This window comes from Aspergillus versicolor (assembly GCF_001890125.1).
Source record: "Aspergillus versicolor CBS 583.65 unplaced genomic scaffold ASPVEscaffold_1, whole genome shotgun sequence".
In the NCBI taxonomy this organism is placed as follows: domain Eukaryota; kingdom Fungi; phylum Ascomycota; class Eurotiomycetes; order Eurotiales; family Aspergillaceae; genus Aspergillus; species Aspergillus versicolor.
Window position 1 is genome coordinate 548,489 of NW_024467524.1, and position 12,824 is coordinate 561,312.

Below are 12,824 nucleotides of genomic sequence, written 5' to 3' on the forward strand. Positions count from 1 at the left end.
TCAATTTCCCCTTTGAATTTTTTTCTATTAATATTTCCCGTTTCTTTGCATCCTTGGCTGACGCTCGGGCCCGAACCACGGTTTGATAAGCACGACAGCCGAAAATCCGTGGACGGCTGGGAAGAGAAAGATTGATGAAAAAGGAGCAAGGCGCCACTTTCCTGTGTCTCTCCCTTTCTCTCCGTTGGGCTTTGTGGATGTTACAGCTGAGGAGTCTCCGAGAGCGACTGTTGCCGAAGGAGGTTTGGTGTCGCGCTGTCTGGGACAGTGCGACCGCCGATTATTCTTAGCATGGCTAATTTTTGACCCCCAGCGAAACAAGAACAATCACCGCTCTGGCCATGTCTGAGTTGCTGGTGTCGTATTCATATTATCATCACTATTATTACGATTCCGTAGTTTGAGTTTCAGATGAAGCTCGCCTGAGTCCCACCCGCGCCCGAGAAGGCGCGTCTGGATCAGGTCTGAGTTGCAGAGCTGGTTGCGGTGGCTGCTGAGACTGACGTCTGTGGAAAATGGACAGATCTCCCCACTCCGAGGTTCCAGCCGCACAGTTCACAGCTTCGCAAGGAGCAGCGAATGAGACGGTCGTATGCATTCCTTAAGGCTGTGCTTGAAGGTCAGGACGGGTGCTGTTTCTCATTTGCGGGTTGCAGTCCTGGTCAATGATCATCAATTCCTGGGTGACCTCTCAGTTCACAACATCTCCCAATAATATCCCTTCAGCGCCAGGCAACGCTGCTGACGACGGGTGATTATTGCTGGAGGTTGCATACAGCCCAGCTGGTGATTCAAATAAAGCGATCGGCGTTGTACTCCGTAGGGATCCAGCACAGGTCAGCAGGAAACCTTGGTCGTCGTGCCTTGATTATTGCTCCTCGCCTCCTCGCTGCTCCAGACCGCGGGCTCGGTTACAAGACAGTTACTTTGAGGGCCTCCTGGAATCGCCGCGGCATGCTGACAAGACGCCTAAACGTTCCGTCTGCGAGCGACAAGACCGAGCTCCACTTGGCCGGGGGGCTTGGGCTGCAGAAGTGTATCCGGAAAGCGATCGTGAGTCGTCGTCCGACTTGCTGTCTCTCGGGAGATGGGAACGGAGACCCACAGTGGCTGGCCCTTCCTCCCTTTCCCATTCCTGAGTCCTCGCTCTGAAGGGAAGTTCAAGAAGGTCGAACTAACCCGACCCCTGACCTTCTGGAATTCTGTTCTTCTCACCCTTCCCCTCTTCGGTGGAGCTGAGCCCCGCACTCGCTCTTTTGGCGGTTCTCCTCCTGTAATCTCCGTCTCCTGATTTGTAGGACAGCCGGGCGATGATCTCAAGAGTTAAGACTGAAGGTCAATTGTCCGATAGGCGGTTGCTTAGTGTCGATTCAAAGTCTGATGGTCGCACGGGGCTTTGAGTTTTTTTGTCTTTTTTTTCGTTTATTCTACTTCATTTTATTCTTTGGTCCACTTCGGCACGATGACGAAGGGTGAATCTCTCTCACCGCTTTGGCATCCTCTAAAAGATCAAGGCTTGGGTAATGGTTGAGTTCTGCAAGAGGCAAGTCCGTATTCATCCGGACCAAGTTGGTTGTTGGACGAGTTGTTGGACGATGTGACAGGCAGCAGTGAGAATCTGATCACCGCATGGCTCCTGTTTTGCTCTATCAGGCATTTGATATTCATATCCCTTTTGCTGGGCTGCTGACGGTGTCGAGCCCCTGGGCCTGGGGGGCCTCGTTCAGCGAGCGGGTGCGGCTTTCAAAGTAGTCGAACTACCACCCTAAGCGGCAAAGCACACCCTAGGCAAAGCGCGTTTCCTGGAAGCCGGCTCCATCAAGGACCATTTGTGGTCCCATCGATTCCTCTGACGCATGCACAAATGACAATGCACATCCCTCCAAACAAGTCACCCGTCCTTGACCTTCCTTTTGTTGGGGGTTGCGAATTGATTCTCGGCAGGATGGAGTGCATATGCCGTCGTCTCCGCGGGAAAAGTGGCTCATCAAAGTCGTCGTCACTCCGCAGTGGCACACTTAATATAATCTACCAATCTGGTGACTGTATCGTCTTATACAAGTGCGCAAGTCTGCCCATAAAGGTGTTTGCACAAACCCCACTTGAGATGGGACTCGGGAATGACCAAAACTTAACAGTGTGGCGTTTGGTATCGTGGCCGAACCTTCCGTCCATTCTTCCTTCACCGGTGTAGAACCTTCAAGAGGAAGGGATTTTTCATTATTTGCCCCAGTTTGAGTCTGGGATTATGGAGCCAGACAAGGGAAAGATTATTGGGAGCGCCAGAAAAGTTCCACACAAACATGGCGAGCCGACAGCATATCGCGGAAGGTGATTCGCAGAAGGCAGCTGGTGGTGTGAAGGGCGCTAACGGTGGTTCCTCTCGTATCCTTGGTTGGTCCTGGATACAGCGGTATCAAATGTGGGTATGCCAGGTTTATCAAAGAATGATCACATCATTGATCGTTGTTTCCGCCATTTCCGGTTAGACTGGCGATTAGATTAAACTAGGCGCTGGAGAGAAACGGGTTCTGCAAAGGCAAATTGGTTCGTGTTATTCACAGAGGCAGAAGTCAAAACTACTCAGGAAAAGCCACTCATCTCGAAATCATGGACCAGGCGACGCGCCCAGCCATGGACGCCCTTTTGTCTATTGGTCACAGCCACCATCATACTTCGGAGATTCGAATGATCGGTTGTCCTTGCGTAACGGCGATTTGACAGGTTGGAAACGGTGAACTTGTGGGGACCAGTGAGGAATCCGGGCAGAACTTACTTCAAGGGCCAGGATGGAGTACGTAATAATGAAATATCAAATATGGGAGGGCAAGGTCACGCAGACACTCGCACAGCGGCAGGGTCGGCGATCAGGAAGAAGTGCCACAGTTTGCCTGTGAGCGTCCTGGTTCAAACGGAATAATAATAAGGTACGGAGACGGATGGGCTGTTTTTGCACACTAGCCCGAAGCAGACTTGCACAGTCTGACCTGGAACTTACTGTATTGGGCAGGTTAGCCCCAGGCCGCTCTGTTCTCTGAGACCGTCGGATCATCCCCACCACATCATGGACCTCATTCTTAGTTTTGTCTTCTTACGCGGAGGACCCTCTCCCACAGGTTGCCTATCATCGCCGAGTCCAGACTGGACTGGCGATTGCCGCCTTCATACCGTGGTACTGGCATGGGCGCCTCTCAGGCTCCATCCGCGCTATTCTGTTACTGTTACTGCTGCCCATATTCACATCCTTCGCTCCTTCCTTCCGGAGCCGTGCCAGACTGCCACCAACGCCTTGCTGCCCCCTGTCTGACTCTCCTGTTTCTGATCCACCCATTCCCCATGACTCCTCAGACACTCTAGCCCCCTTGGGCGTGTCAACGTCGTGTCATTCCCAACCAGCATGTGCTGCTCTGGCAATCAGCATTCACCCTGCGATCGTAGAGCTCCAGCGGATGGTAGATCAGGAATTTGGTGTCCATGCCATGCCCATGCTCGAGCTAGCCCACCCACAAGGCTCCTTGTGTTCCACCTTTCCTTTCTTTTTAATTTAATTTAGGATTATTATTATTTTTTGAGTTTGCTTTCCGCTGTCGATGATCTGGCCCAATAGTCGGTCCCTTCTCTTTGGCTAGTACTTAACCCGGCGCTGGCCTACATGCGACTTGTATGGTCCTGGCTTTCTCGTACCTTGCCTCAAGCGCCTGCTGGTGACCACCCTGTGTCATCTTGAAGTCTGAACCCCAGGTGAAGCTAAAGGTCTTTGCATATTGCCGCAGCCGTCCATGGATCCGCCCCATGTTTGATGCTACCTACTCATATATACCTCCTTCCTGATCCGCCTCCCAACACATTCGGTAACTATGTCTGGTTATCAACACTACTACAACTGAACTTCATATTTTACTTGCGACCTCTTTTTTTCCCTTCTTCCTATCCCTCCTTCTATTTTATGCTCCCTTTCTGGAGCTTACTATCCCGCCTTACACCTCATGAACTACCACTCACAGCCTGGTGCCACTTTTGCGGGCTCGCAATGGGCCCAGGATAACCAGCAATGTGTGCCTCCGACCACTTTTCAAGACTTCATTTATGCTTTCCCAAAGCCCAGGTTAAGTGGGCGTATCACCAAACCCCGTAGTGCCGGGAATAGTCCTTCTTCTGCGGGCAGACGGAGGACCACCACAATGCACAGCTCGCCTATGTATCGCCAACTTCCCAACCAGGATTATCAGGCTTCTCTGAATGCGGCTCTCCTCAAATCGGTCATCCAGCGTGGACGCCACTCACGACCTATGAGCTGGCACCCAGCATCAAGGCAGCCGGAATATCCGGCATCATCGCACTATGATCCTTCAACTATGGCGATGCACACATTTAATCTCCCAGTTACACAAGCCTGTCCTCAACCACAACAACCAATAAGTAGCGCTTTTAATGATGAAGCTGCTATGCTGCAAACATTCGCCCCAACGGAGTTCCCATCTTCTCAGCAGATGACTTTACCCACGGCTGAAAATCAACTGCCTTTCCTCCAAGACACGTCTTTCTTACAAGTCAACAATCCTCAGGTTGACGGTACTTTCTTCGATGGGTCGCATCCGGGTTTATCCACCCTTGCACAACCGATATCAAACGACTGGCCCTTCGACATGGTATCGATCAACCAGAGCGTCCCGTCCGTGGGGGTCCCACCCTCAAACTATGGAAGTGTATCGTCCGGGCGCCTGACTGGGCCAGCCACGCCTGACTTTCTTCCTATTCAACAATTCAGCGACGAGGCTGAGCCGCAGTCGATGTCTGCGTTGGAGAAGCCCGACTCGGAAGATGAGCTCGTCGGAATGGGTCTTTACAACAACCCAGACGCATTCGCCGATGATCCTTTGCAGGGAATGAATGGCAAGGGGCTGAAATTGGAAGAAACATTTACACCATCATCAGATAACGAGGCAGACAACGAAGCAGATTATGACGATGACGACCAACAAGAATTGAACCAGGACTGTACAAGTCAAACTCAACAACAAAACTCGCATCACAATGCGAGCAAAGAACGGAGTAAACCGGCTGATAGTGCGATGCAAAAATCCTTTTTCTTTGATGACGACTTCGAACAACCCTCTATGGGCGATTACCGACCTTCCTTCAACATTGCTGCTCCACCTTGCATGAATTACGGATATGGATGGATTTGAACAACTTTAGATTTATGTTCTTTATTTTTTTTTACCCCTTGTATTTCCGCTTTCGATTATCGCATAGCACGGGAGTTTCGGTTTAGCTGGATGAACTGCATGGCATAGAATAGCATAAGCTAGGGTGGAGACCCCGAACCGGACGGCGTTCATTGTATTAAGCAAGTGTCAATACCAGATTATTACAATCTACCATTGAAAACATTGAGACCTTATTTATACTTTTATACAGCCTAAGTACGGGAGTAAAGAGAAGAGAGCGGAGAACACATACGCTCGAATCCCAATAAAATCAGATCCGGATGGAAAAACTATTCCCCGATCAAAAAATCACCACCAGGCATATATTGTATATACACATTTTCCTTCCCTAAGATACCCTCCAAGAAAAAAAAACCCCCCAAAAATAAAAGATGTCAAAAGTAATATTCACCCCATGGAAAACCCACTCCGACCTCCTCGCCGTGCGGAGCCAATTCTATCCGACGCCTGAATATAGCGGGCCGGATATGCGCTCGAAGGCCTGCGCAACGGTATGTTTCAACATTCGCCCAATCTACTATGAGTCCTTTTTTTTTTTTTTTTAACAGGATGAATTAAATTTGCAATGCTAATTGAATACATACAGGTCTCCGCCTGGAAACTACGCGGAAACCTCCCACACGCTGTTGAAGCCACAGCCCTTCTCACAGACGCCATTCTGCACGATAATGCAAGCAAGAACTCCATTTTTTCAATAAGGGCAACATATGCTGCGGCATTTTGTCGGTATGTACTTACTTTATCTACTTACAAGGCTTATCTCTGCAGCAGTTCACTTTACTAAGCTTGTATATATTATAGATTTGTAACCGGGCTGGTGGACAACAAACTCCACGGCGCAAAGAAGAGTATGTTTTCTCGCGCGCTGGACCTCGGTCTTCCTGCTTCATTTGTGGAACTGCGGCATGAGGCCACGCACCGCGAGCTGCCGAGTTTGACGGTGTTGAGGGATTCGACGGGCCGGTCGTTGGAGTGGCTGTGGGGGTTTTATTGGAGAGGAGTGGGAGCTGATTCGTTTTCTGGTGTTTCGGGGGGTGGCGAGCTGGAGGAGCTGGTAAGGGGGGTACTTGGGCAAGTGGGTGCGCTCGTTGATGCGACTGCAGACGGTAAGGGGGTCGGATCCGCGGATGGGCTGTCGAGGAAGAAGAGGAGGGTGCAGATGGACCTGGCGAGTGTTGCAGCTAGGATTGTGGGGATTCTGAAGGAGACTAGAGGTGCAGAGAATGTGGTGGCAATGGTTATGTTGAGAGAGGGGTGGCTTGTTCCGACCGAACGACGGTGAGTGAAATATCCCTCTTCATCCTTTCCTTGCAGAATGCTAACTCTGATTGATAGGCTTGGTGACTCCCTAATGGAGACTATCAGTAAATGGGATCCGCTGCTCCAGATGATTACAGAAGGGTATCCTTCATTCCTCGTCGCGTTGACTGAGGCCATGGCGGACGAGCTGGCATTTATATCTACAAGCTCGTCAAGTACAAGTACGAAAAGTGATCCCTACAGCGAAGGTGTATACACATGGCTGGACCATGTACTGCGCTCGACGCGGTGGGAGCTGCACAGACGGTATATATCAGTTTCTTACGTCCTAGCTGTTTGCGAGGAGAGTTCGAATCACTGGACGACGTTGTTGAAGAAGAGTATCGGCAAGGAGGCCGAAAGTAATAGTCTGCCTACAGTCTCGCAACAGCTGGGTTCTCAGCATCAGTCTTCTGGTGGATCTCGGTTACCGGATGCAGATGATGATATGACGACGTTGAACAAATTTGGCTGGGATATGGCAGATACGTGGGATAGCCGGCCATTGGGGGTTGTCTAGACTTGGGTTTACTTCTAAGCAAGAAAACTTTCGAATAGGCTATGGTTCAGGTTCTGTATTATACCCAAGTTTCTTTACTAGAATGATTACACCCAGTATTTGTTATAAAAAGGTGCAGAGAATAAAAACACTCAGAACGAGAGAGGGCTTTTGCACAGTAGGAAAGACCTATGTGTAAAAAACTACTTGGGAAGGTGCGATCTAACTTACTACCGTACCTATTGGAATTTCGAACCAACTGCCTATATCGGGAGGCACCACAATAAGCTTGGATCCCGAGTGACTTAGTTTGGGAAAGAACGATGTCAGCATCTCCATCGTGCTTTCCTTGCAAGGAAATACCAGGCTTGCCCGCGGCATAGCAGAACTACAGCGCCATTGGCGTGGTGGATTACTCCTTACTTCAGGTTGTGAAGCGGCATGTATGAAAGACATGAAGGTGGAGTTGTATAACACCGGATATTTAAGCTCTTTGTTCAATGAAAAGGCCAACCTTTTGCGTAGTGAAACAGTCTGCATAAGAAGTGGTATGTACTTTTCAAGCAACTGGTCTTGGTCTTTTCGGTCGAAAAAAGCTCAGATTAACCTGGACTCCGAAATCCACCGAGAGTACTGTTGAGCGGTCCGTCGGTTTGCAGTCCACTTCATAGCTCCATCGCCAGGCTCGTGGTAAAGGACTTCAGTCTCTAATCTGGATGAACATCGAGGTATTGTGGCTTAAACCGTCGAACGCAACTCGGTACTGGGTGCTTATTAGCCTCTTCTCTCCCCATACCCATTGTGGGAACATACAGTTTGATCTCCTTGGGTTTTCGTGGCAGTCAACTGGCAGTCACCAGTCGCCTTGATATCTTGAATTAAGCCTTCCATGACTGTCCCAGTACGCCCATGAATGGGCGTGCTGCTTTCCACTTATTCAGGGGGTGTTGTTCACGATCACGCTGCTCTCGTTGACGCTGGCGACGAGCCTTGGCTCGTTTTTTCCGCTGTTTGTGGGCTTCGACCTCTTCGGGGGACTTCCCGGTGAGTAGTCCGTATAGTCGATCCATCGTCGTTTCGAGTAGGTATGCCTGGTTTATACTGGAGATATCTGCTTGAGTCGTCGATAATCAGGGGTCAATAGTTAAATAACGGCCCCTTCGGCCCTACGGGTCCCCGGCACTCCGAACCATCGCAAGCGCTATTATTCCTGCCCTAGTACTGAGCCTCAACAAGTCATTGGCCATGGATTGGGTGAGAGAGAATCAGCCAATCCGCGCAAACTGCACTTGTGGTGCGCCGTAGAGTTTGTGGTGAGAGCGGAACTCCGCCACGACTCCGCCAACCCACTATGCCCGACGCCAGCTATCTTGTTCCTGAGAGTCTCCTATCCAGCCTTGTGAGTCCGACTAATCCACCATGTTCTGCATGTAACTCGCCCAATTGAAACGAAACAATCCTGCTCGTCCCGTCCCGTTTGTTTCTTGGACCACTCAATCCCCGCCCTTTAGCTCGATACACCATGTCGCACCCCCCACGACATTCCTCCATCGTTTCTATGAGCAGCAGTGTGCAGAGTGCTGCAACTGTTACTCCAACCGAGAAGCAGCTCCCTCAGCAAACACAGATCCAAACCCCGACACAGACCACTCCGGGACTTCGGGTCCCATCAAACCGTAAAACCATCTACGATAGGCACCTAAACCGCAGTCGGAATGCGGAATCCAGCCGGGCGAGCTTCGCCTTTCTATTTGGAGAGATGGTTACGTACGCCCAGAGGAGGGTAACTGGTATACAAGACCTCGAGAGACGGTGAGCATCCTATATCTATCTACTTAGCACAGAGCTAATGTCAACACCAGATTAAATGAACAGGGATACCCCCTCGGTCTCCGTCTACTCGATCTCCTCTTCTACCGAACAATGTCTAGCTCTTCATCATCTTCTCTTTCAAGCTCCTCAACCTCAGCATCACCACCTAATAGACCACTCCGAGTCCTGCCCCTATTACACCTTATCCACGGACCGCTCTGGCGACTCCTTTTCAACCGCCCCGCGGATGCTCTTGAACACTCTGTGTCACCGGACACGCCGAACGAATATATGATTACGGATAATGACCCACTCGTCAACACATACATCAGTGTTCCCAAGGAGATGAACCAACTTAACTGCGCGGCCTTTGTGGCTGGTATAATCGAGGGAGTGTGTGATGGGTGTGGCTTCGAGGCCAAAGTCACAGCCCATAACCAGCCTACAGAGTTGTGGCCCAGTCGAACTATTTTCCTCTTGCGGTTCGGCGAGAGTGTCATGGAGAGGGAGAAAGTGCTGGAACGGGCAGGTGTCAAATAAGCAACATAAGTGAAATACTGTGGGCTGAAGTGAAGTGGCTACGGGATGCCTGACACGGGTATCGCGTGAAAGGAGTTTCACCAACATATTCCGTATGAGGCCGAGGGCTTATATGGCCGTGATCGGTATTGATCTGTCGAAGGCGCGGTTGGGCCGACATACACCTCTTTCACAGCCAGATATACAGTCCCTATACACGGGAATGGAGGGTAAAGGAAAAGGGCTGCTACCAGACGCTTTAATGCCCGTGGGCGAACTCGATCCACCACACTTTATAAGCAGAAGATACCCAGAAGCCTTCAGGGCTTCTCTCATTTTCGGGGTGGAAATATGAGTGAGCCTTATTGAAAAAAAAAAAACACCTTTCAGATTTCATGCATCATAACCGAAGCTGCCTATGCTTTAATGTACATGTCAACGCCATAGAAATTACATATGAATGAGTTAAGAAGCGCTCCTCATTCGTCTCCGTTTGTCACGGTCCTCGTAAGGTGAAGGGCTCCGCTTCCTGCGACTGCTCGTCTCAGGGCCATGCCTTTCTGAAGAGTGGTCCCGGTCCCGTCTTGGGGATCGTGATCGAGACCTTGACCTGCGCCTCTCACGCATCGCAGAAGCATTTGCACCCGTAGGACCCTTAGGACGGTCATCTCCACGGTCAGGTAGGAATCGCTCATCCGTGATTCCAATGGGGGCATCTTGACGACGTCTGTTACTGAAGCCATCTCCAAAGCGCCCAGTATCCTCGGATCGAAGATCCTTGTACCGCGTTCGACCCTTCTTTCCTAGCTTTGTCATATCACGGATTTGCATGTATTGCGGCAGCGTTTCCCGAGAAACATCGTCGACGAACCGAGCACCCATAGCGTTTCTCTGGTCGAGACCCTCTTTTTCCAGTTCTGGGCGGAAGAACGCACCCTTGTGGAAGTATCTCTGCATGTACCCGGTCTGGCCACGAGTCGCATCGCGCTCCTCTTTCTGCTTCGCGATGAATTCCTGGTCCTCCCGTTCACGCTCTTCGGCCGTTAGGTTCCTGCGGCGTTCAATCTCCTCGCGTTCCTTTTCTGCTTCCTCAATCGCCTCGCGCTCGCGCTTAATGCGTTTGAGCTCGCGGAGCTTCCAAGCTGCGTATTCTGCCTCTGCATCCTTTCCGTCTGTGTCGTCAATACCAGCTTCCTCGTTTGCCAGTGCCTCGTCATCATCCCAAGCCCTGTTTGCGGAGCTGCGTGCGATGGCGTCTTTCTCAATCTGCTCGCGAACCAGCGCGTCTGCCTTCTCTTGTCGTTGGGTTGCCCGTGCCTCTGCTTCCGCTATGGAATCAGCGCCTGTGCCAAGACCACCTTGTGATTCTGCTGGGCCAGTGCCTCGTTTGTCTTTTTTGATGAATGTAGGTCTTAGAAGAACGCGCCGGGGGGCTTCCTCTTCTGAGCTACTTTCTTCTTCTGAGCTTTCCTCCTCTTCTGATTCCGATTCCTCTTCTTCTTCCTTCTGCGGCTTTGAAACCTGTCTTACAGGTTCAGCTGATGGAACTGACACGCCTCCCTTCGATTCCTCCTCCTCCTCTTCCTCTTCTTCTTCCTCCGTCACAAACCCCTCCTCATCATCTTCCTCTTGTTCAATCTTAACATCTTTAACCCCCTTCGTCACAGCCTTAGCCCCAGGAAACGAAGTCGCCTTCGGCGCAGTTTTCTGCTTCCGTTTTTGCTCTTCTAATTTCTTCCGCTCCTGTTCGCGCAGCTCCTCTTCGTTGTCCTCTTCTTCCTCTTCCGAAGATGACGGTTCCTCGGCGACGGCCTTTCCGGGTCGGTATCGGCCAGGCCTGACAGGATTCGCAGTCATGCCGCGATGCGAAGTCGGGAATGGGGGCGGCATTGTAGCAATATTTTACTTCGCTTTCGCGTTCGGGCTCGAAAGGCGAATAGGTAGGATGCGAGGGTATGGAGGACGAGAAACAGAGATTATCAGAGAAACCAACTCGACATGAATGCAAAATATTATTGCCGATATAAATAGTAAATAGGAAAAGTGATGGTATGGTCAAACGCTGGGCTGCAGCGCATCGATTGTTCAAAAACTTGAAGCTATCAGCTAGCTATCTCAAATCTCGAAATCGATAACTCCGTCAATGTCTTGGCAAGCTTAACTGGATCACGTGTCTTCGTGTCAGTCTCACGCGTTTCAATTTCCGATCCATCCCCCGCCGATATACAGCTCACAATCTCAACCTCAACCGCAATACACCACCACCATCACCCTCCTTTTAACAGAACCCGACGCCAAACAATACCACCGACTACCTCGCATCTAAATCTAAGATAATAATACAAAATGTCTCTCCAAACTCCCCGCATCCTCCCGTCGCACCTCCACGCCTTCAACCCCGCCACCTCTACCTCGCGCTCCGCACCGCCAGTGCGCCTCCTTGGAACAGTGACTTCTCTCTGCGGCGACACAGCAACAATCACCTGCGGGTCTCACGGCGAAGTCACGCTTATCCTGAAGCCCGATTCACATTTGCAGATGGGGAAGCTTGTTGAGGTTGTTGGGAAGGTTGCGGAGATGGAGGGTGGTCAGGTATGTCCAGCGCAGCTACATCTATAGTTGGGCTGGTTTTAGTTGCTAATGGGTGTATGATAATAGGGTCTTGGGATTCGGGTTCTTGCAACGACGGATTGGGGGAATCCTGCCTCTTGTGGTATGTTTATTCCCGCGGGATCCTAAGAACTGTTGTTTTTCTTTTCCGTACCTACCATGGTTGTTTTTCTTGTTTTTGTTTATGAGCGGATCATTAACTAACATATTTTCCAAACATTAGACTACAAAATCTATGAGAAAGTTGTCGATGTGACACATAAGCTGAAGCCTATCTTTTACGATTCGGCTGAATAGATCTAATCTTTCTAGCTTTCTGGAGATTTAATGGCCTGTTAAAGCACAAAAGCTACTTACATAGTATGCGACAAATGAACTCTGCCTGCTACCTGCATGACATTACGTAGCAGCGTTCATTTGTTGCCATTTCATATACCCTAGTTATGGACGGAAAGCAGGATTTGATGGTGTGGATCATATATGCTTTGGAGTGATATAGGCAGAAGTGAATTTAATTTAACATTGACTGTTTGGCCGGAAAAAACTTCATCGTATTTGTTTCCCGTATTACATACAACAAGTGCAAAATTCCAGTCTTATACGGCCATTAGTAGTGGTTAAGAATAAACATAAATCTGACGTGGTAATGTATTTGGTAGTGTATACAGCTAATCTGCATCTGTACTATTTGCTTCGGGAAAGGCGTACAAAGCGTACCCCAACTTTTCCGAGGTATAATGTGAAATAAAAGCGAATGCTGCCGTCACCCATAAATATCACGAAGCTCTACGCTTTTCGTGGTATGATGCGAGAAGATTCCCCAAACGCCTTCGCTGGAAATATGACGGAATAAA

The 12,824-nt window shown here is 50.0% G+C and overlaps 6 protein-coding genes across 6 annotated transcripts; 5 read left to right on the forward strand and 1 right to left on the reverse strand.

Annotated features, from left to right (window-relative positions):
* Window positions 1-1,766: 1,766 nt before the first annotated feature.
* ASPVEDRAFT_211958 (uncharacterized protein) lies at window positions 1,767-2,733 on the forward strand. The gene is made up of 2 exons (XM_040809459.1): window positions 1,767-2,083; window positions 2,139-2,733. Exons 1-2 carry the CDS (start codon window positions 1,865-1,867, stop codon window positions 2,487-2,489), a joined length of 570 nt encoding a protein of 189 aa, XP_040661750.1. The 5' UTR covers window positions 1,767-1,864; the 3' UTR covers window positions 2,490-2,733.
* Window positions 2,734-3,986: 1,253 nt separating this feature from the next.
* Window positions 3,987-5,189, forward strand: ASPVEDRAFT_122523 (uncharacterized protein; the record flags this gene model as incomplete). The annotated part of the gene is made up of 1 exon (XM_040805995.1): window positions 3,987-5,189. One exon carries the CDS (start codon window positions 3,987-3,989, stop codon window positions 5,187-5,189), a length of 1,203 nt encoding a protein of 400 aa, XP_040661751.1.
* Window positions 5,190-5,575: 386 nt separating this feature from the next.
* Window positions 5,576-7,212, forward strand: ASPVEDRAFT_181200 (rRNA-processing protein LAS1). Its single transcript, XM_040808871.1, has 4 exons — window positions 5,576-5,722; window positions 5,818-5,957; window positions 6,033-6,509; window positions 6,567-7,212. Exons 1-4 carry the CDS (start codon window positions 5,603-5,605, stop codon window positions 7,048-7,050), a joined length of 1,221 nt encoding a protein of 406 aa, XP_040661752.1. The 5' UTR covers window positions 5,576-5,602; the 3' UTR covers window positions 7,051-7,212.
* Window positions 7,213-8,551: 1,339 nt separating this feature from the next.
* Window positions 8,552-9,381, forward strand: ASPVEDRAFT_122436 (trafficking protein particle complex subunit 5; the record flags this gene model as incomplete). The annotated part of the gene is made up of 2 exons (XM_040805985.1): window positions 8,552-8,841; window positions 8,892-9,381. 2 exons carry the CDS (start codon window positions 8,552-8,554, stop codon window positions 9,379-9,381), a joined length of 780 nt encoding a protein of 259 aa, XP_040661753.1.
* A 444-nt stretch (window positions 9,382-9,825) lies between these two features.
* On the reverse strand, window positions 9,826-11,250 carry ASPVEDRAFT_77763 (microfibrillar-associated 1 family protein; the record flags this gene model as incomplete). The annotated part of the gene is made up of 1 exon (XM_040816440.1): window positions 9,826-11,250. The coding sequence occupies one exon, from the start codon at window positions 11,248-11,250 to the stop codon at window positions 9,826-9,828; it is 1,425 nt and encodes a 474-aa protein (XP_040661754.1).
* A 456-nt stretch (window positions 11,251-11,706) lies between these two features.
* On the forward strand, window positions 11,707-12,267 carry ASPVEDRAFT_120362 (putative ssDNA binding protein Ssb3; the record flags this gene model as incomplete). Its single annotated transcript, XM_040805790.1, has 3 exons — window positions 11,707-11,952; window positions 12,019-12,073; window positions 12,194-12,267. 3 exons carry the CDS (start codon window positions 11,707-11,709, stop codon window positions 12,265-12,267), a joined length of 375 nt encoding a protein of 124 aa, XP_040661755.1.
* Window positions 12,268-12,824: the final 557 nt, after the last annotated feature.